General features: G+C 36.3%; 1 protein-coding gene across 6 annotated transcripts in view; it reads left to right on the forward strand.

The window, feature by feature from the left end:
• DLGAP1 (DLG associated protein 1) overlaps nt 1–24,193 on the forward strand; it is a 413,506-nt gene that overhangs the window by 251,899 nt on the left and 137,414 nt on the right. For 5 of the 6 annotated variants that reach the window (XM_066992807.1, XM_066992808.1, XM_066992810.1 and 2 more), the window contains one exon: nt 23,154–24,179. In XM_066992807.1, the coding sequence (XP_066848908.1) occupies nt 23,226–24,179 (954 nt within the window). In that variant the 5' untranslated portion in view covers nt 23,154–23,225. Of the gene's footprint in view, nt 1–22,633; nt 24,180–24,193 lie in introns of those variants that run through there. The other variant, XM_066992812.1, reaches the window with a different exon arrangement.

Consider the following 24,193-nt stretch of genomic DNA (forward strand, 5'->3'; position numbering starts at 1 on the left):
ATGTCTTCAGTCTGGGCAAATACAAGAATGGCTAAAAAGTGTCTGGCAAATTTTATATCCCTGTTTTAAAGCACAAAAAAAGCTAATGTACATAATTTTCAAACATCACCACATTTTTTTAAATGGGCAAAATAACATATTTTCCCTAGCTTTGTTTGCAGAAATAGCTGGATTCTTTTAGCTAAAATTTTCAAAGATCAAGGGAGAATCTCCCAATACTGGAAAATGTTAGCCCATTTGCAGAAAAAAAGTGTGTTAAGGTTATGAGAAACTGGAAAGGAAGTGTTATAGAGTGTTTGGCAGTCTTTGTAATAAGTGGTGCCACTAGTCTTATTTATAAAGAACCACAGTTGTGACGCATAGAGTTTTCACACCACCTATTTGACACGATGTCAATCAAGTCAGGTATATTTCATGCTGTTTTTTTGTTGTTGTTGTTGTTTTTCCAATATGAGTTTTTTTCCCAGTGAGTTCTCTAGCAGTGTGCAAGCCAGTTTGGACTGCTGGCTGTTCTCCCCGCATCCAATTCCCTCAAGTTCAGTGATTCTCTTAATTCATTGCTTGGCTGGTCAGACACAGCTAGGACTAGGGCTACAAATGGATGGATGGGAAAAAATGAGCCTTCTGCTTACAGGTGCCTTTCACAAAGTTGGAGCTTGAGTATGAAAGTTTTTTTCTAAATGTCATTTTTTAAATATATTTCAGAGCAGTTAAATACACATCTTCTAACAGCAGCAATGCATGCTACAGAAAGGTTTTCTTCCTCACTTCCTTCTTGTTTTCACTTTTGTGAAAAATGCAGTGTTTAAGTCACCATATTGCAGTTTATTTTAGTTTGTAAAGATACGTCTGAGCGCAGACAAGGAGTGAAGGGAAAGTGGCAGCTCTGGCAAGATTGTGAATGCTGTGGGAACCTGCTACGTGCTGAAGTTGTCAGTGTGGAACTGGAATTTGGCTGTGGAATCTGATGATCATCTTTGCAATACAAAATTAAAAGTTTAATAATGTATATTGACACAATAAGAACTTGAAATGGCCCGATAGTGCTTTGGAAAAACTAATGTTTCAATTTATCTGGAGATTTGGATGTGTTGTCTAAATATTTGCATATCTGGTTTATACCATGTTCAGTTTTGTGTAGTTTCCCTCATATTACCTACCTAGGGCTGTGAGACCTGGCAAAAATGACATTCTAGGAAGCACAAACTTGAATATATGGCTCTACTTCTGTAAGTATGGGAGTGTTTCATGAATGCCACCACCATGCAAATGAGGCACATTGCTTTGAACTCGTCCCACAAGCAGCCTGCAAGTAACAGAAAAATTCAGCAACCTGCTGTTATCATCTGTCACAGTTCAGTTCTCTTTCATTTTTATTTATTCCTCAGTTGCAGTATGTAATGTATAAAGATATTTTCCTATGGCACTTACCATGCTAGTGGTTATCCACGGGTGCTTCTGTGGTAGCAGCGAACCCTGCACTAATCTTTTTTGCTGCTTTTTAAATTCTGATTTATGCTCCAAGCTCAGTGCTTAGGGGTTTATAAAAAGAAATCACCCTCTTCTTAGAAACAGATCTTGTTGGTGACTATACTTGTAGAAGGAAGTAGAAAGGGAAGCTTGATGTATCCAAAGACCAGACATGACTGTTGCTGATTTGAATATAAAGCCTGAGGGGTGGTACAGGCTTGCAAGGATTGTTCTCTGGACCTCACTTTCAGTTGGCCAAAATGAGGAGAACTCAGAGTTGTAGCATGAGATGGTAAAACAGAGGTTTTAGGCCAGCTAGCCCCTTCAACTCAACTTCAGAACTCACTGAAACATTGAAAAAAAAAAAAAAAAAAAAAAAAAAAAGAAAAAAAAGTTTGTATGCCAAGTATTTCTATTGATTTGGCCTTTGGTTCTGTATAAAACACTAAGCCAGTTATAGCCATTATAAGTATGCTTATAGAAGTCTGGCATTTTTCTGTAGGGTGAAAGTGTAAGTCAATGTGGGTGTTGCAGTAATTTACATGCTAACACAGTTTTCTACAGATTGTACAGTATTATATGATGAATAGATTTATTTTTAGCCTACTCACGTAACAGTTATACAAATATATTAGTGATATGTGTTTTGCAGTAAAAATGTTTTGTTGTTTCACTAGATAAGAAGTATAGTCTTCTTTTTTTCTTTTTCTTTTGAATAGACAAAGAATTTATCGAATGAATTTGTTCCCAAAACTATATTAAATGTAATCTCCAGAAGTGGTAAAAGGCTGAAAGCAATTCTTTTTTCCCTTCTTATTTCATATCTGATTTATTATACTGCAAATTCACTCTTATTGTGTATTCCAACTATTAAAATACAATAGTAAATTACAAGCAATGGCACATTTCACTGAACAAGCATTCATAAACCAACAATGTATGTCTTTTAAGAGTTTGGGGAGTTAATCTTTTTTTTCCTTACCATGCAAGGAGTGGGAGTTTTAAAGCAGCCTTTAAACATCCCAGCTTCTGATTTCCATTTAGCTTCCTAATAGCGGGGATGTTTCCTTGTGTCAGGATTTGATTTGCAGGAGGCCATATGGAATTCCTCGTGGTTGTATCGCACCACTGTTCTTTGAAAGTCGCTGAATCAAGGTTAGCAGGAGGACAGATGGCCAGGGAGGAATGCAGTGAACAGCATGTGAGAAACTGTGAATCATCATTTTCGGTCTGCATCCAATCTTTGAATACCTAGGAGTCTCTTTTCTCTCTCTTAAGCCATTGAAAGGATCTGGTATTCTATAGATAATTTGTGAATCAGGACATAAATTAGTCAAGCAATACTTACTTGGAAAAAAAAAAAAGAAGAAGAAAAAAATAAGCAAACAATAACATACTTTAAATAACACTGAATAGCAACAAGAGAATGATGAGTGCATGTTTCATTTCATTCTTATTTTGGGAAAGTTGTTGTGGTCTTGAATGAAGGGTGGAGTTGTAATTTTCACATTATTCTAGTCACTGAGGACTGCCCAGAAAAAAAAAAAAATCCATTTCAAAATGCAAAATTCCGTGAAGGATTATCCAATTCTTAGAAGATCAGTGCTTCCAAATATGTTGGGTAAATGAATATTCATCAAGATGATGAGTAAGAACATGTGTGAATGTGTTTGAGTTGTCATGAATATGGCAAGCAGATTTTTTGGAGATAATATAATGCATAAATGACAAATAACTCTGACTAATGGGAATACACTGTATGTGTGCATTCTTAAACGACCATTTTTAAGGTAGAATATTCAAGAATATTTTTGTACATCTTAGGAGTTGCAATATCTGTAAAACTCCCAGTATCTTGCAGTTTGTCATTAATGGTAGTAAACCCTTGTGAGATTCATGATGGTTATTAGTGACATGATCTTATAGGCTTACAACTTCATTCAGTACACTTGAAGATCGGTGTAAATGAACCTTAAAGAAGTTGACAGTATAATTCATGATCATTCCAAGGTCTGCTTTCAGTAGTGAAGCAGCATATAAGTAACTTTATTATAAATGGTAAAATTACTCTCAAGAACATGATGCTCAGTGTAACCAAGATCTGTTAGGAAAGTACACCTCCAAAGTCAGGATTTTTACTCTTCCTCAGGCTCTACAAGCGAGTTTTGATATGACCTATTTAAACATACCTATTTTTGTGTACCCAGCCTGGAGTGCTCTTCATTCCAATATTGCCAAGTGCAAGCAGCAACTTTCATGTGTAGCAACGAACAAAAGAGATGTGAAGATCTGCCAGAACACTTAGATTTCTATGATTAATACATTAAATCCTGAATGTTTATTTTCTGATTTATAGATAATATAGAAAACGTTTCTGGACATTTCTATTTTTAAAACATTTTACTTGGAATAATTTGTATCATATAAAATTATTAATAGTTGTCAGCATTGAATGATAACTTTAGCAAAGAATGTGATTAGTCTGGCTGAACACTATATGTGGTATTTTTTGCTTAAGTCCAAGCCTATATAATGCTGTACAGTTTCTTTTTCAGCTCCTGCCTAAAGTTGTATGTTTAAAGTTTATAAGGGAGCATGGGTAGTTAAAAATACTCGTTTATTAAAAGTAGACATAGCTCATTGATTATTTTCAGTTTTACAGAACATTTAAATATCAAGAAAAAAAATACTTTGATCCCTGACATGAAGAATAATGGGCTTAAAAAAGAAAAAGAAAAAAATCTCTATATTAATTGAGAAGATATCTAATTAAAGCATGCTGTGTAATGTTTTTGGCCTATAAGACAGACCACAATAGTAGTTTGCCAGAAATAAACATTGCATATGTTTGCATTTACATTGCAGCTAGCACAATTCTTTCCTCTGATATTCCTCTGGCTCACTGTTAATATTTAAAGAGTTCTTGATCAAATCATTCTTGTATGCTGCCAGTGCATAAGAAAATTCAATTAGTATGCCAAAAAAATGGGAGGCAGACACTAAAAGAATATTTTAAGTGCTGTACTCAACTGTGAATTTGGCATGAACATTTTGTCCTCTATTTCATAAATATTTCTTATTATGAATTTATATTTGCAAATAGATTAATTTGCATAGGATTATTCAAGGTTGTAAAATTAATCATGTGTGTTTGCAGAATGATGTATGTATGTGTTAACAAGTATTTGACTTAGTATTTGCCTTCTGTTCCATTTTATATTCTGATTCTTGTTTAAAGTGGAACAAATGTACAGGTACATGATTGCTACTATTATATCTATAGCATATTAGTTGGAAAACTTCCTAGATCGAAGCATTGTAATATGGGTTACGTTCTGGGATATAAATAACCAGGTCAACTTCAAAAGAAGGAACATTTTATATAACCATATTTTTAGTTCATTCAGCATTGACAGAAGTTAGCGACTTAGTCAACTGCAGCACAGGACAGTATATTCTGTTTTTCGTAGTTTTGTCAATATATGTCAAACTTAAAACACTAATGTCTGCTGGAATAACCTTCCACAAAGAAAATACATTTAAAAACATACTAAATTGTATATTCATTTTGCAAATACCTGTTGGCAGTGCAGAATATACCAGAATCCAGAATGTTTCTAGAGAGACAAGTTAGGTCATTTATTTTACTTTGGGACTGATGTTTCTCTAAAGAAAATGAAACTTGAAATATGAAACTTCATTGGAGATGAAGTTTTCTCTTCCAAAAGATACAGAGCAGCTTTTCACAAAGGGTTTTGGTCAGCATCTTTCTTTCAATAGTTTGGGAAGCTCATGGATAGCAGACTTTGAACGAATTACTGCTGTACAGCCTGCTTGAGTTGTAACAGAATGAAAATCCTCAGTAGTGCTATCTGTTGCAGGGGGGGTGTAGAACTGTCAGTTGTGTTCACAGGAGGGAAGAGTATTCTGCTTCACACATCAGTTCATGGTCTTAGATGTGTAATCACAGATCACATTAACGGTGCTTCCAGGGAGGTGCAAAAGAACCTCATGGGTACACAAGGTAGCAGTAGAATTTTTAGTGGAAGTTGCCCTTCTTGCCTATGTCCAGGAGGCTACTTGCAATGGAAATATTTTTTCCACTGAAACAAATCTAGACTAAATACGCATGAGCCATGTGCTTAGCTAATCTAGTCTAATGGCAGAAAGCCTAAACTACCCATATGCTTGCCGTGGTCTGGAATTGCAGAGGCATGCTGACAATTTGGCAATTGTGACTGTTCCTGTGGGCGTCACTGAGACATTCCTGTTTCGCTTCATCTCTCTGGTATCATATGATGTTCTGGGAAGTTGTGTACATTCTGTTTCTTCATGCTTCACAGAGAATGCCATTGCATATCCTGAACTCCAAGTCAAGAAATATGTACCATGAGATGTAACTGACTGGGAGGTGAAACAGAAAGGTTTTCTCAGGCTGGTATTTTAATGTCACCAGCCAATTTATTTGCTTATTATTGTTTCCTCTGCCTCTAATGTAGCCAAGGTCTCTTAGCCATACACTACATATTTCTCACTTCTCTTCATGTTTCTTATCATACTTCGTTTTCTTCTCTTTCAACCAGAACATTACTCTTTAGAATAATAATGCTGCTTATATGTCCCTGAGCATGTACTTCTAAGGGCAAATCATCTTAAAGCAAAACTAAGTTAGCTGTGTGCTGAACTTTTCCATTGAAGCGAAGGGAAGAAAACTGTCCCTTGCATCATAAAGGAAAAAAAAATATGGTCTATGGTGTTCATTTTGGACTGAAACTAGCTTGAAAAGAAATCATATCATTAAGTATTTAACAAAAAATATTCCATTACTGACAACTAGCAATTCAGTTGCCAATTATTCTAACTTGACAGAGGGCATCCAGTTGGTCATTAGGAATGGTTTGAAACAGAGGCCTTATGTTAACACTGTCACTGGATCTTCATGCATTGTTGCATTCTGGGTAAATTTCATCCATGACACCCTGGTTTTACCCATGCTATTCATACCAATGGTATTGGGAGCTTAGGGAAACAAATAGAACTTTGTTTTTCAGTGCATTTTTAACAAACTGTTTTGTATTCTTATTCACATCTTGTTGTCTAATCACAGTTAGTATTTGGGAAAAACATGAACAATTTCTTGGGGCTTCAGGCTATGGGAGAATGGTGTCCACTATGTCTGGTAACAACAGAACTGACAGTGCAAGAAAGAGTAGGCAGGAGCCTATGAATAATGGTTCTAAGATTTGCACAAGTTGCTTATTGGAAGAGTACAGCTTCACCTAACGAAGCAGAGAAAGACACCCCAGCAAACCTGCCCCCATACCATGGGGATGATATGTCCTCCAGGTGGTGGACTAGGGTTGTGCTGTGAAATATAGCCGTAACCCACGACACAATCACTTGCTACAATAATTAAGTATTTTTTGTTTGGTTGGTTGGTTGGTTTTTTTGGGGGGTTATTAGAAGTATTTCTATTGAGATCATTTTGAATTTAGAGCATCCTTTAAAAAACCTTTGCTGCTGAATTCAAATATAAAAAAGACTTCGTACTACAGCAAATTCTAGTTTCTTGAGCTTCTCTCCATGAGAAAAGAAACATCAAGAAAATGAGACAGACATAATGCTTACATGATTGTCATAATTAAACTCAAATAATCTATTTATCATTCAGTTTAATTTCTTTCACAAGAATGCTTTATGTGTCCAAGTTAGATGTAAAACAGCAGAACAAGTTCTGATTCATCTTAAATTGGTTGCCTCATCTTTTGGACTGGTAGATATTGGACACCTTGTATGTCACCGTCATTTTGTGTAAAAAAGGTTAACATTTACACACTATTTTGATTAACTTTCCTAATCCATACTTTAAAATAGTGTTAAAATGCTTGAAAATTTTTATTTTGCAAACTTTTTTTGTCCTGCTTGGAAGTTGTGTTAAAAGGGAGATGACTTTTTACTTTGATATCTATAGATTTTACACCTTTCAAAAGTCTAGAATATAAAAACATTAAAGATGCTGATATCAATATGTTCATTATCATAACATAAAGCAAGCAGCTGTGTGAATAATGTATGGGTGTCAATTGGAAAATGTGTCTTTCTCTTGCTTTGTGTTTCTTGACTGACTGCCTAGTTAATTGAGTCATAGTGGTGTTTTTGTTGCTCCATATGTATCTTTAGTCTTGTCACATAGAATTGTTTTTGCAGTAGCAGTCCAGCTGTTTTCTTCAACTGGACTAATCTGACACTGGAATAAAAAGTTATGAAAAGTGAACTTGTAAATGTTCAGTCGTGGTGTGAGTTTCTATTTTTTTATGAGAACCTCTAAGAGTGTAATTATCTTTACAGCCATTATGGTTGCTTTTGTCAGGTCTGAATTCAAAAGTTTATGAGAAAGTGGCAAAAAAATATAACTGCACATTCAGTCCAAATAGTCATACAACCTTTCTAAACTAAAGGGTGAAAATGCTCTTTTGTATGTGATGTGAGAATTAACAGAGGACAAGTCAACCTGAGCACATAGATGAAAATTTCCAAGTCTGCTAAAAGAAGGGAGGAGTACCACAGGAGATGCTCAGTCATCTAAGAGGATTAAAACTGAAGAACCGAAGAGAACAAATTAGCTGGCCACATCTGAGCCTACCAGCAGCTCCTGCATCAGCCAGACTTTGAAGACTGTGCAAAACACAATGAGGGATCTGTCTGTGGGCTCCTTGGCTTTCCCTGGTTCCCAGTCAGTACACATAAGAAGACAGTGCTTTCTGAAGAAATAAGGAAGGAGAGCCTGGAGGATTCATATCTTCTGTGCCTTTTGCCTTTATTTTTGATCTTCAGCTGCCGCTGTTTCCCATACTCTAAATCCTGGAAAGGTCCTGTCTCAGGATGGTTTCCCTGGTTATACCACTGGAGCCCAGGTCCAAAAGTAATAGATTCTTTCAACTGTAAGAAGATTCAAGCTCTTCTTATGCTTCTTCCCCTGACAGGAAATACGTGGGATTTGCCTCTCTTTACCCAATACTTTCAGGAAGAAAACAAGTCTTTGATTCCAATCCCTGACAATTTAAATTTGAAATAGGCCCATGTAGGAGGCAGGGCAGTGAGTAGAAGAATGGGATCAAGCACACAAATTGGGGAGACTGTATAAACCGTATTACCACAGGAAACATGCCAAGTAATACTTAACAGATCATTTTTATTGTCATCCTTCATCTCTCCCATAGACTTCAAAGATGCACCGTAACTGTCTGAGATCACACTCAGTGGCTGTATTTAGACCATAAAAATTTTCCTTTAGATCCATCTTATGGAACTGAACCAACGTTAAAAGCTTTAGCAGGCTTGGCAACTTTTTCCTATTCCTATCCATTTAGGGTAGATCAGAGATCTTTTCATGCTGTTTCCATTGTTTTATTCTGAGCTTTCCCTGCAGATGTCCTTGACCTGCTAGTCTCTTTCTGTCCTGGAAAAGAGAGCAATGACTTTTTTAAAGTATGTAAGGCTCTTCTGAACACAGTTTTATAGTCTGCCTACAAAGTGGTTATCATAATTAATAAATAAATAAATAGACCAGGATCATAATTTTTTAGCATTCTACATATTCACTCATAAAAAGAATAGCAGCAGTCACTGGTTTTACTTGTATGTTCTTATTTGGTACGTTTCCAGTTAGTGTGTGGAGTGTAAGCATCTTGTCTTCCTGTTTCATACTGCTCTACAAAAGCCTGAAGGATGAAGGATGATGAAATAAAATGATGAGCCTTCTCATCTGACCTTAAGCACATCTATTCTTAAACCTGAAAGAAAAAGGAAGGAAAAGACTCGATAAAAGAAATATATATCCCAACATTGCTGGAGCCCACTTTATTCAATGAAGCTATCCTGAGCTGGAAACACAGGAGTTAAAAGCACAAATAACCAAACCCTCTGTGACTGTACAGTATTGCATATCCCTGGACTCTGCCTGCTTACAGCAGGCAACCCATGCCTTCATTCACATGTGTTCTGCAGCTGTTTTAGCTTCACTAATTCAGATAATAGTTAGGGACTTTATAATCATTTGCAGAACTAAACTCTACCCTAAATACTCATGGCTACCAGTTCTTTGAAGAGGTACAGAATATCAGTGCATACATATTACAATTGGAATAAATTAATACAAACAACTAGTTTATTAATATCCTTTAAGCAGATGACAGCTATAAGCTAAAAAATATTAATGTGTTTACATTTTGACTTTTTAATGTTCATATAATTTCAAAATGGATACTTATTGAAAGCACTGTCCTTTTATTTATGAGAAAGAGGTTCTACAGAAATTATACACTTCCAACAGCAACCACATGTTATCCAGAATTCCTTCACTGGATCTTGTCTAAAGTGCCTTAAATAGTACACTCTGAAAAAACACTTTATATTATACTTGCAGTAACACAAGTTTTGTAACAGCGATGTGTCCCATTTCTTTGCTAGTGCTCACACGCATTGCTGTTTCAGCCTGTCGTAGTCAATAATGATCACTAAGTCTGGTGGTACTGTGAACTTCCCAAGAAAGAGGAAAAACTTCAAACTTTACAACACTGGGAGAGGGGGGGATTGTTTTGTTTTTGTTGTTTCATTGTTTTGTTTGTGTGCTGTTGTTTCATTGTTGTTTTGCTTGTTTGTTTGTTGCTTTTCTCCATGTAGTACAGATTTAACATTGGTAAACAGTTAGTGAAAATATAAAAATAAAGGTAGTTTAGGGGGACATTGGATATGTCTTCATATCTTTAAAACCAGAATGACAATCTTTCTAGGAGGTATTCTCTGTGTCAACAAGTTGTGGTACCATTGTAGCAGTTATGTATGTTTGTTTTTTTTTTAACCCATATTATTTATGGGTACAAACTGTGTAGTGGCCATGGCTCATTCTAAGCTTAAATCCTAATGCTGTCATTTAACATATGATGAACCTCATGTTTTGAAAGGAAAGAACAGATTTCTGTTGAATAGCTGCGATGTAGTAAAGTGAAAATGCTGTGTATTATTGTTGGGGTTTAAGGGATTACAGCTTTTTAGTATACGATTTAAAGTAGACTGTAAAACACTCTGCCTTCACCCTGAAATATAATGAAATTAAAAGGAGGAAGTCACAAAGAATTATTATGATATTCTGCATATACCAACAGCTTGATATATATATAGTGATTTGTTTATGAGGCTTCTTTTTTAAAGAACCATTTCCCTGAAGTATTTTCAATGTTATGGAAATGTTTAATACACACTTACATATTACTCTGAAGGCAGTTTTTCAGAACTTAGAGCTTAATTTAGTTTAAAATAATTTAAAATACATTACTTAGCTCATTTTTAAAGAATTCATGACAAAATGCTTTGCAGTCGAACCTAGAAATAAAGCTTTTCACCTTAAAGTGTACATTATTCCAGTATAGTATACTTTATCATTTGGCATTAGTTATAAAATAAATTTCATAGCTCCTTACAGTATATTTAATTTATGATAGTTCCATGTGACAAAATGATGAGTCACCGTTCTCTTTTAAAGTATATTATCACTGTTTTTAAACTGTACTTACTAAATATTATGGACATGCATAATTTTTATTATTGCTTTAAACTAGCAAGTATTAAAAGTGGAGATTAAGTACATTCCACTCATTTTCATTTTCATGATATGTTCTCAGTCAAGAGTATTTATTTAATTTTCCTACTAAGATCTATAAAGTTGTAACAGTTGGAGCACTGTTGAAAGAAGTTCACACTTCCTTTTTCTTCTTTTAAAATTGTGCTTTCTCTTCTACTATTTCCCTCACTCACTCACTGATTTCCCTGTTTCAATGAACACTCCTTAATACAGAGAAGTTCAACAGATGTGGAAATATTCTTGACTGCATTTTAGCCTATTTAGACTTCTTGACTATAAATATGTATAAATAAAAAAAGTTTTAGTTCAATTATTTTTGTTTATTTTTAATATCAGCAATGTGAGAGGTTCTGCAAAGGCTATCATAAAAAAAGAATTTGGTGCTTTGGTATTCCCTTTGAGGCCCCAAGAGTGAAACATAAAATGTATAAATGCCTAATGTGCCTATGAGCCTAAGGCATCCTAAAAGTAAGGAATTCTTTACTCTTTTCTATATCTTAGCACAGTGATTTATGGTGACCCTCTGGACAGAGTGCATACAGTGAAGAAGACCTCATCTTCATATCTCACTTTCTTTCAAACATGCATTTGAAGCACCTGCACAAGGAAGTTAAGTGGCACCTAACTTGAGGGTACCACTTCATTCTACCCAGTATCGAAGGTTCTGCATGAATCCTGTGTGACCCCACCAAATGACCCCACCAAACTGAAAAAAGTTCGCTCAAAAACTGTTCAGGTAAAGACAAATTGGTCAGTCAAGTACAAATCAATTTAATTCCATGAAATTAGAAAACTTACCTGTAGAATTCAAGTTGTCAGCATGTTTATTCATTTTTCTTATTCAGCTATCCAACATCACTGACTGACTGGTATTCAAAATGAGCAATTTCATCAAGTAACTTGTTCAGTTATTTTTGCCTCTACTGATTTAAAAGTTATTCTTAAAGCAATTTCTGAAATGTTTAAGGTACGTTCACTGTTCTGAAAAAATATATATATTTCTATGATTATTTTTAGGATGTTTGCAGGGATTCAACAGAAGTGTTCTGTATTCAGAAATTAAGCTTTGTTTTGATTTTACCTGCATATTAATAGAATTCTTTTCTGATTTTTAATTGGATAAGCATAGCACCTACAATAATTCTTGTCATATGCCATTTGCATGCATACCTCAACACACTGGTTCAAACATTGCAGAAATATTTTTTAATATTTAAATTTACTTTTTTTTCAGATATGTTCAGACCATTGAAACTATTTACAAAAAAATGCATTAAAAAATCCAATTAAGAGGCATGAGCACAGTGGAAACAAATGACTTGTGCATAAGTAATGGCAGAAAAAATAGAGATACTCTTTTTTAGAGTATATATGTGTGTCTGTGTGTGTGTATGTTTTCAAACAGAATAATATGCAAAGAAAACCAAAGTAGTTGTTACAGAATTTTTGTAAAAGTTTTTAATTAAAATTGCTGATGTAAATTTATGGATTAAATATGGTTCTGTAGTTTAGGTTGAATTGAATGAAGCTTCAAAGAAGTTGAGATGTTTTGTCCTCTGCTAGAGGACAGAATACTGACCAGGAGGGAATACAGCTGCTGTACTTTGTCATGCTTGGAAAAAAGCACTATCTCCACAGACTTTCTATTCTGCACTTACTTTTCATGTGACATAATACTCTATGAGTTCTTACTTGATAAACTTAAGTTACTTTTTAGAAGTGCCAGTATTTTTTTTTCACATTCTTTAAAAATTAAATTTTATTTCCCAGTTTGCCACAGCTCACAAACATTTCTCACAGAATTTCATGAAAAATCATCCACTTCCAAAATCGTTGACATTTCAAGTTATTTGTAAGTAGTGTTACAGGAAAAAAAAAAATATTTGCAGCAAATCTCATCCTCTGAAAATTAATTTCCCTGTTTCTTATTACTTTTTATGTCAGTAGAAGTGAAGTGAGACAAGCTGATTTGAACAAGTGGCTTATGACATCCAGCAAATCTAACTCCATTTTGTAGCTCTACTATGAAAATAGAAATTATTTACATTCCATCTAATATATAAGAGCAAATACATAACAACAATATGAACCGGCTACTATAGCCATGAAAGATAAGATAGCTAAAGTTCTTTAACTGCATTTAAATGCTGCAGTATATATGAGGGCTGGGTCAGTTTTCAGTTGGCTTTTTTTTTTTTAACTTTAAAATCAGGAAGTTCAGTGTTGCAGTCCTGTTAGGCTCTGCCTTTGAATAAGAGGTTTCCATGCCAAACCAAGGTGGTTTTTATTTTGTTTTTGTTGTTGTTGTCGTCGTTGTTTTGTTTTGTTTTGTTATTTGTTTGGTTTGTTGTTTTTTGTTTATTCTTTTGACTTTTAGACTGAGTTGGAAGGAAAAGGTTAAAATAAAAAATTCAGTTTTGTTCTAAGCATGACTGTTTTCTTCCAACCCAATGAACTTTCTACCTCATTTGCTGAGCTGATTTATCCTATATCTTCAGAAAGGGTTTTTGTTTATTCTATCAGTTTTCTCCCACACAGAAGTTCATTGGCCTTGGGTATGAGCAGAATGTTCTTAGTTTCCCTCATCTCTTTTCCTACTGTATCACTGCAGAAACCTGGGCTGGGAATACAGCTGGTGAGTATCAAAATATAACAGTCAGGATTCTTGACCTGGGAGGATCTGGAATATGTCCATTACAGGGCAAGGTAATCATATTGCTGACATTTCCTGATACAGTCAAGATCCATAATACCAATACGACTATGAAGTAGGTTTTCCATGAACTTCTGGGTCCTGCACTTTGGCTACAACAACCCCATGCAGCGCTACAGGCTTGGAGGAGAGTGGCTCAACAGCTGTGCAGAGGAAAAGGATCTGGGGGTGCTGATTGATGTTCACCTGAACATGAGCTGGCAGTGTGCTCAGGTGGCCAAGAAGGCCAACGGCATCCTGGCTTGTATCAGGAGTAGTGTAGCCAGAAGGACCAGGCAGGTGATTGTCCCCTTGTACTCTGCTCTGGTGAGGTCGCATGTCGAGTACTGTGTTCAGCTTTGGGCCCCTCAGTACAAGGACACCAAGGCCCTGGAACAAGTCCAGAGAAGGCCTACGAAGCTGGAGAAGGGCCTGGAACACAAGTCCTGTGAGGAGTGGCTGAGGGAACTGGGGTTGGTTAGTCTGGAGAAGAGGAGGCTCAGGGCAGACCTTATTGCTCTCTACAGCTACCTGAAAGGAAGGTGTGGGCGCTGGGGGTTGGCCTCTTCTCACAGGTAACTTGTGAGACCAGGTAACTAGGTAACAGGTAACTAGGACTAGAGGGAATGGCCTCAAGTTGCGCCAGGGGAAGTTCAAGGAAAGGTTGGACCTGGCGCTTAGGGATATGGTTTAGTGGGTAACATTTGCAGTAGGGTGATGTTTGGACCAGATGATCTTGAAGGTCTCTTCCAACCTTTATGATTCTATGATTCTTGCTGGTAGTTCTTACTGGTAGTTAAAATAACAGGCATTTTCACAGAGGTTTTGAAGTTTTTTTCTTTCTGGTGGGTTAGAAAGGGTAACATATGGGCTGTCCAGCTGTGAAGCTCAATAGACTCTGTAGTGTCATTCTGTTAAAACTAACATCATAAAAAACCTTACCAATGGTCTTCACAAAGTTTCTGTAAGGCTTTATAAATATATACAGCCCTCCAATACCTAAAAGGGAATTACATGAAAGCTAGGAGGGACTCTGTCAGGTAGTATAGTAATAGGACAAGGAGTAATGGTTTAAACTAAAAAAAGGTAGATTTAGATTAGGTATAAGGAAGAAATTCTTTACTATGAGGGTGCTGAGGTACTGGAACAGGTTGCCCAGAGAAGCTGTGGATGCCCCATCCCTGGAAGTATTTAAGGCCAGGTTGGACGGGGTTTTGAGCAACCGGGTCTGGTGGGAGGTGTCCCTGCCCGTGGCAGACGGGTTGTAATTAAACTGTCTTTAAGGTCCCTTCCAACCCAAAACATTCTATGATTCTATGAAGGCTTATAAAGTTTCTCTGTGATGACACTTGTAAATTTCTTTCTCCATATGTATAAGTTCCTGGGGCTGGCAACAGATTTTCAGGGGTGACACCACTCAGACTGAGCTACCAATTGAAAGCAAAGATGAGAGACCATCTGCAAGCATAGAGACCCTAGTGCTTGTATGTTTTTGTAGAATTCACTTTTGCTTGGACTTAAAAGAGCACAATGTACTTGGAAGAATATTTTTAAAGGAAATCAATCTCTATTTCTGTTAGATGAGGTCAAGGTCTGTGAGTAAGACTGGAGCTGTAGAGTGTCTTATAAAACGATGTTTCATTAAATTAAAATTACTTGGGTGCTCTTCTGTGGGGAAAGAAATATTTAACATAATGTTTAGCTTATTTTTTATAAATAATAAGGAATACAAAGCTGTAAGCTAAGCACTGTAGTGCATAGGACTAAAAACAGTGAGTTGTCTGGCTTGTCAGTTAATATCATGTCTTCAACATACAAGTAGAAAAGATATTAAGATCATGAAAACCTCTGGCAAGAAAAGATTAGGCAGTAATTTAACTACAATTCCTATTGTAAACATGTCATGCTACAGACTTGCAGAGCAGGTAATAATGTGGTAGAAAATGTATTAGTGAGCTGTGCAGCTGAGTACTGTGTAATAGTACAAGTTCTGACTTTGACTGGCAGCTTCCACTAGATCACTGGCAGTCACTGGATTCTACAATGGCTCCTTTGCTTGCTCACATTATTGTCCTTGCCATGAGGATCAAGTGCTTTTTTAGTGCAAGGGTGTTCATTTTCACTGCATGGCCAGATTGCAGAGCATGGAATTACTTGCCTTTCACAGGGAAAGTACTGCACATTGCATACACTGAATGTGGGTTTTATCTGCTGAGCATTCCATTCCAACTAGAAAAAATTGAGCCTTCAGCATACATAAGTGACTGGTGTGCAGGGATCTATATATCTGTAATCTCCATATGTGTATCACTTATTTAATTCTGTATGGTTTTTTTGCCCCTGTGATAGCCCCTCTATTTTTAGGGGTCATCAGTACTGTAGAAATATGTGGCATGTCCCGGCCACTTGTATCCTTTTGCAATCCTCAGATATCCTGAGCAACATGCTAAATCACATTGATTTCTGTAATTGCTAGAAAGTAATGACTGTAGTCCTTTCACTTTAAGAAATCTTCTATGAGGAAAGCAAGTAAAAGGTCTCTAGAGTTGCAAACTTATGTGTGACAGTAACACAAACTTATGTGTTACCCAAAAGAGAGTAACCCAGGTATGTATATGACAACTTAGTTCCAAATTTTGGAGTATCTTCCTTTTCATCCTCTTTCCCTGTTTTCCCAGCCCAAAGAGCATTCTGGAAACTCAGTGTAGATACTGCTTAAAAATAATAATAATAATAAATTAAAATAAAAAAGCTTAAGGTCATAACTTTAATCATCCTGCAGAATGAGGACAATAAAATGCAATATCTAAACATATATATATGTTCAATACTGCTTATATGCCATTTATCAAATGATTTGGTTTAATATATACATATAATACTCTTACATGCATATTACACAGACATAATCTCCTCATTGTCTTCTTTCTGAGAAAATATTGACTGGCAGTTCTGAATTCATGGTGGAATTCACCACAGATTCTCCAACCAATGTGCTGTACCTTAGTGTGTCAGAGCAACTCTGTGTCCTATGTGGCAGAAAATGCATGAGCAGTCTAATTACATAGTATATTACTCTTTGGAGCAGATCAGAATTTCCAAGAAGCTAACTGTTAATTGTGTGTGCAAATGAGGAGAGTGGAAGAGCAGATGATCACAGTTGAATATTTCAATTTGAAGAGCCAAGATTTTTGCATGCAATCCTGCCTATTGCCAGTCACACTTCTAGCAGGATTGAAAAAAATCAGTCTGTGTCAAAATGTTGCTGACAAATTGCTGCCGAAATTCTTGCAGACCTTGTAATGTATTTAGATATGACTCAGAGATTAATTACACGCTAGGTTTCTTTAATGACTACAGTTTTTGTGACACTCCCAGTGAAGAATCAACTTACTATTAGCCACAGAGATGAAGAAAAGAAACCCAAGCCTAGACCTTCGAGGCACATAATACCCTGTTACTGACCACCACAGCTTCTCATCAAAAGCACATGGATGAAAACAGTCATCAGATGTAAATGTGAAACTTATCACCACAAGTATATGCAAACTAAAGAGTGTTAGATGCAGACAGAATTCTTTTATTATTATTATTTATTAAATCTTTTGGGAGGGAGGCTGTTTCTTGTTTTTTCTTTATGGATACAATTCTCATGGAACTTCTCTGAGATCACCTAGAGTTCAGTTACATTTTTTTCCTGTTACTCCCACTTACTGTTAGAATGTTTATGTTAGTGCTCAAAACATTTCTCTTGATGATTCCCCTTCTCCTGTTCAAAATTAAATTATATTGTAAGTATCGGTTGCCTGGTGTGACTGCTGAAAGGGAAGCAAAATGAAGACATTCTCTTGAGAGTTTTACCCAAGGCACAGTATCTTTCATATTACATGCCAAAATGGATTAGGAAAATAATGTGAAACCTCATTTTCTTCTGAACACCTTTAATAAAATATGTGGATAGATGCTTTTTAGAGTATGTATCCTTTTATTGATGTCTAAATTTTCATTACTGTGATGAAACGTAACAGAAAGGCCATACAGAATGGCTGCAAAATATCAAGACCTTTGGGATAAAGTGATACGCTGTAAATTGAGGAGCATGTGAAAGTTTGATTCTCAGCATAAACATACATTCCTGGTGTTTGTAAAAGTCTGAGAAGGAGGGAAAGGAATTTCCCAGGGAACATCCCATAGTGTGTGAGTAAATAAATAAACAAATGCTGAGAATCTATGTTGTTTGATATGGAAATGAGAATCTTTCTTTGTTTGCCATAGTGCATAAGATGGGAGCATGACTACAAATAGTACTGCTAAAATGCATATTTTATGTCTTCTCACTTCAAAAACACTGTGATCTAAGATATGAGTCCCAATATGGTCCAAATGTGTGTTTCAATTTGTGCACGTGATTACATGCCTTCCTCAGTCAGAGCCATACATATAGGACATTACATGTTTATATTGCCTTCCTACTGTGCATCAGCCCTTTGCTTTCTGAACCTGGCACGCCTGGCACAAAGCTGAGGATTCAGAAGTGTCATCTAACTCACTGAAAGGTATCTTAGAACTGCATCCACAGAACAAAAAATATCCAACATCTCTCACTCCTTAGCTTCTGAACAAGCACGTATATTAGGCTTAAGCTGCTATGGTCCTGATGATGTTTAATTAGGACTTCTCTGTTGGCATGTTGCACATAATATAGTTACGTTGCCCACCTTCTGTATATTGTTATATCTCATTTTTTTTTCTAATTGAGCTACACACACTGACATACATATCATTGTCATTCTGTCAATTGTCTTAGTAGTTATTGACCTTATACTTTACATTGTGTCATATTTTCCATATTTCAGTTTGCATTGCTCTGAATCTTGAACTGCTACAACATACTCAGATTTTTGAAATAAAATTATCAGTGTTGACTCTTCATATTGACCCTATAAAAGAAATTTCTAATTATGAAGGTTTATAAGTCACTAATGACCATGTACCATTTTTGATTATAGTAGTCATTTTGAGTTATTAATTATCCATTTAGTGCTACCTGCTACATTCTCCAGTTTTATTTGCTTACTTTCTATAAACCTATGTATGCATGTTTTTAGTGAAATCATTTGCTACCTCACTGCTTTTCACAGCTTTCCGTGACAATGTAAGAAATGTAATTCTTCAGTCTTGTGACATAAAATTGGAGGGGCTATATAACATATCAGCAAGTCCTTTATTAGAGAAAATTTTTCACATATATCTAAAGGACAGAATATGTTTCTTGAAGGCATGTTTTATGAATAAATTTGGAACACACAAGTAAGCAATACAGATTAGTTAAATAAAATTTGTGAAAGTTTACGTACTTTATGCATTCAGGTTTTGTTATTTTGTATGCATTTTCACTTTAATTTTTGAATTAGAATTAATTATACATTGTTCTGTCCACTAAGTGATTCCAACAAATTGTTGTGCATTAGGGACACCATATTAGCAGCAAGGATGAATACATTTGTATCCTTCTTACCTGGGGCATCCTCAAGAAAACAAAAGCAAACATAATGTGAATGCTGAAAGTAATAAGCATTCTTCAACCTCACAATCCTGTATCTATTTAACATCTCATTTACTCCATGCCATCAAGTGTTTTTGGTCTGTTGTCCATAGAATTGCTATTTCCAGTGTTTATTAGTATGCAATATGTTCATCAATTATCTTCCCTTATTTCATGAGTAATTAAATGTTCCTAGTTTGGCCAAAAAATAATAATACAATAAAAGTCTAAATTTGCTTCCTTTCAGCTATTCATGACATGATCAGATAGCCCTGTCTCTAGCTGTTAATTGCACTAAACATTCATTGATAGGTTCAGCCAACACAATTATAGAAAAACGATGCATGCTTTTTGAAAAATACTGATGGAACTGGATGAGACAGTAAAGTTTATTTATGCTAGAAATGTTTGAACATATTAACATATTAAAGTGGGGCTGAGGTGTGAGTATGATTTAGGTACTGTTATTTTTATTTTTTTCCGTGAAGAAGAATTACCCACTACATACTTAAGAGAAGCACCACTCATTCCTTCACTGCAGAGCACATCATACTTTTTCTTTCTGTACTTCAAGGTGCACCTTGGGACATTCTTGTTTGTTTTTAATTCATTCCACTTTCAGTACTGTAAAAGCAGTACTGTAACTGAAGTAAAACAAGGCTACAATCTAGTTAATTCTCATGGTCTTTTATCACAATTAGCACATGGTAAATTCAGGGTTTATCCCTCAATAAAGGTTTTCCATGTGGTTGCAGCAGAAAAACTCTCATAATACATACACCAGCATAAGAGTTGGGAATAAATGGTTTTTACTCTGAATTACAACGCATATCTTCTGTGTTTTTCCCTGCGTTTTTTCCTCTCACTCCTTTTGGGTAAGTCATCCTATCTATTTTCTGCTTTTTTCTCCAGCACTTCCTCATGGAAGATTCATTGACAGTTCAGATTCAAAATTGGTGTAGAACTAAATGTTATCTTTTCTCTTAAACATTTCCACCATCCTACATGCCATGCAAGCTCATATAGCAGTGTTTAGCCAAGTTTGTTATATATACCTCCACAATTTACGGAAAACCCATCCTTTTTTCTCTATAGCAGATAAATGTCACTTTTCATAAGCTTTTTCACTTTTTAAGACTTCTTGCCCATTCTCCTTAGCATCCATATTGCCAGTCCACCCAAAACACCTCTTGTAACATTGCTGCTCTCATCAGTCAAACCATACCCACAGCTTTTAAACTCATTTTGCCTTCAAGATGTTCCAAGCTGTTCTGTCCCTGCCTATAAATCAGGTTGTTTCTTGTGTTTCCTCAGCCCAGCCATTCTGCTTCATCAATATATTAAGACAACATATTCTTATTTTTTCAATTACATTCTCTGTACCTGTCATGACTTCACTATTCTGTAAATTATTGATCCTTTGGTAGGCCTTGTCTATCTATGCTAGTTTTCCACAGCATAAAAAAATGAAAAATTCATAGCCGTACAGATAACAAAAAAACGAAAATATATCACTGGTTCTGGGGATGACCCACTTAACTGTACTTCTGCATCTTTCTCATGTCTTTGGGGCAAGTTTTTACTATTTTTATCTTATATGGCACGCTCATCTATTGTTAGCCTTAAGATAATCAAGATTAATCATCTTGAGGGCTGTTTCATGATTGTTAGTGGAATGAAATAAAAATTAATTGGCTGAAGCCTTGCTCTCACAAACATTCAAGTATGGTAGATATCTATTCACAGATAACAGAGATTGGAGGATTTTGATTTGGTCTTTATATCATTTGGTGGTATTGTTCTTGAGTGGATATTCTTGGTCAAGCCACATTGAGCAAGAATAAATCATCAATGACCATCATAAGATCATCATCAGATCATCATCAATGATTCAAGTAATGGATTTACTACTACATCCTTTTGGATGTTCTCTGTTACACAGTCTAATAGATTGCATTTTTAAAGGAGTTGGTAGGGATATACGAACTCTTTAGAACTGGCAGATTTTACACTACAGTACTGTCACTACAGTATAATTGACAAGGCCAGCTCTCTGGATACACTGTTTTTCTTCTTTTAAAAGTGCCTCAGACCATGGCTCCTTAGTCCTCTTCAAGTAAGCCAGTGAACTCATGCATTTGGAGTATTTCAAGTGCCTTTTGTGGTATTTTGAAAACTGGTTTTAGAATTCAGGGTCTTCTGAGAATGAACATTTTCTGCATTTCAGGAATTCAGTGAGGGGGAGTGAAATGAAGGACATCCACTCTAACTTTGAAATATATTGAAAAAGCTTACCACAGATTCAGGAGAAAATACGAAATATGTTCTGATGAAATGTAAAGTAGGTTTTCCAGACTGACATCAAATTAAGCTATTTTAGAAAACTTAATTGTTGCCAATTTGCCAGTAGGTACAATGTCTACAACCTGTTAAAACACGAACTGTATCTGAGAGAACACTGAAAAAACAAAGGGGAAAGCTTCTTGCAATGCATGTCTATTCATACTCCAGGAAAGATCTTAAGGCTGACATTTCTGGTAGTATGACTTGATTAGCCATTCTGGAAGGGAATAAAGTATCTGAGTGACTCTCATTCCAGTTGTGTGTAGTACAACAGGGCATACTCTAAAGTCTCCCGTCTGCTCACCAGGAGCTGAGGTAGTACCACAAGAATGCTTTAGCACTTCTGAAACCCTGTAATTTATGCATTAATAGCTCAGAGATTGCAGTAACAGTTGTGTCCAGCCTTTTGCTGGTGGTTGAGCTGAAATGAGGCTATCTGGCTTCAAACCATGCGTTTAGTATATCACATGTGATGAAGATTTTCTTTTTCAACTAGCTGTAATCAATAGTCTATAACATTGCAAGTAACTTCAGGGCCAAATAACTGCAAGTGGATATTAGGTGTTGAAATCCCTTACACTGTTAAAGCAATGTACGAGTGTTATCTATACCAATTTCCTTGATGGCGGAGGGAGAAGGGATACCTAAACACTGCTTAGTACTCTGAAAAATTATGGAAAATAAAGTCAAGACAAGCATTATAAGAGGAGGATTTATTTATTTATTTATTTATTTATTTATTTATTTATTACATTTAGGGGTAAGCAAACATTAGATAAAACCCCAAATTAATCCAGTATTGAACAGCTGGTCTGGCTTCATTTTGATAGTGAAATGTATTGTTGTTTTATTATTAATTTGAAAAGAGCTTACAGAAATCATGTTTTGGTACTGTCTCAAGATACAGTCCAGGTAGGCAACACAGATAAAGTAAAACGGCATTTGAATCATGAACAGATATGCACTGAAGCCAGAGAAAATTTTCCTGTAATTGCACCATGCCTTGTATTTGGCCTAAAGTAACCCCAAAATACTCCATTAGGGATGTAATCTCTTTTAATGCATTTATTTGGTCATGAAAACATGCAGACGATCAATTAAGGGCTCATAGAAGGCCCTTGTCCATGAATGTTTTCAGGACTGAGGTTTTAGAGTACAGACAGTGATACTTATCTTGCTGTGTATTAGCAAGCAATGGTATCAGCAATGGTATCAATACTATTCAGTATCAGAAAATGTTCCTGCATCTGTGTTCTAGCTGTTGAAAACAAAATCTTTTTGCTTGTATGTTATTTAGGCATCCCGTATCACTATTGGAATGGGAAAGATTAAGTGAGAAAAAGAATCAGAGAAGGTTTATTCCAATTATTTTTGTAATAAGAAAGAATGAATGCTAAAAGTGCATGTTGTTTTCTCTCATCGCTTGAATATCTCATGCCTTCTGCTGTATTTCATTTTTTTAGGCCTTTCTCTGAGATCTGCCCGTTGCATAGCCATACGTATTAGATGACTTTGGGACTTGCTTTGCATCAGCGATGAAGGGATTATCTAGCAGCCGTAGTCATCATCATGGGGTTACCTGTGACCCTCCGTGTGACAGTCTGCCACATCACCCGGACAGGAAGCCATATTTGTTAAACCCAGTGGACCCTCATCCTGCAGACCACCCTTACTACACTCAAAGGAACTCTTTTCAGGCAGAGTGCATGGTGCCCTACAACGATCAGATTGCCAGCAGCACATTTCCTCGGAGACATTACAACTCCCACCACGAACTTAAGGACGAGTGTGCTCTGGTTCCCCACGGAACTGCCAACAAGACTAATCGCATTCCTGCAAACCTTTTGGACCAGTTTGAGCGGCAGCTGCCCCTGAACCGGGATGGCTACCATACTCTGCAGTACAAGCGGACTGCCATGGAGCACCGCAGTGACAGCCCAGGGAGGATCCGGCACCTGGTTCATTCTGTCCAAAAGCTCTTTACCAAGTCCCATTCACTGGAGGGACCATCCAAGGGGAGCGTCAATGGGAGTAAAGCGAGCCCAGAGGAGTCACAGACGATGAGGTATGGGAAGCGCAGCAAGAGTAAAGAAAGGCGATCAGAAGGTAAGCCCAGATCCAATGCATCAGGATGGTGGAGTTCAGATGACAACTTGGACAATGATGTTTGCATTTATCATGGTCCCAGTGGGGTCATGACCATGGGAAGATGTCCTGATCGTTCTTCTTCCCAATACTTTATGGAAGCCTATAACACTATTAGTGAACATACTGTGAAGTCATCCAGAAGCAATAATGATGTCAAATGCTCTACCTGTGCAAACCTGCCTGTGAATTTGGACTCCCAGTTAATGAAGAAAAGCTCTTGGTCCTCTACATTAACCGTGAGCAGAGCCCGTGAAGTTTACCAGAAAGCATCAGTTAACATGGACCAGACAGTGGTGAAGGCAGAGACGTGTCAACAGGAACGGTCATGTCAGTACCTCCAGGTACAGTGTGGAGA

Source organism: Anser cygnoides, chromosome 2, assembly GCF_040182565.1.
Source record: "Anser cygnoides isolate HZ-2024a breed goose chromosome 2, Taihu_goose_T2T_genome, whole genome shotgun sequence".
Lineage (NCBI taxonomy): Eukaryota > Metazoa > Chordata > Aves > Anseriformes > Anatidae > Anser > Anser cygnoides.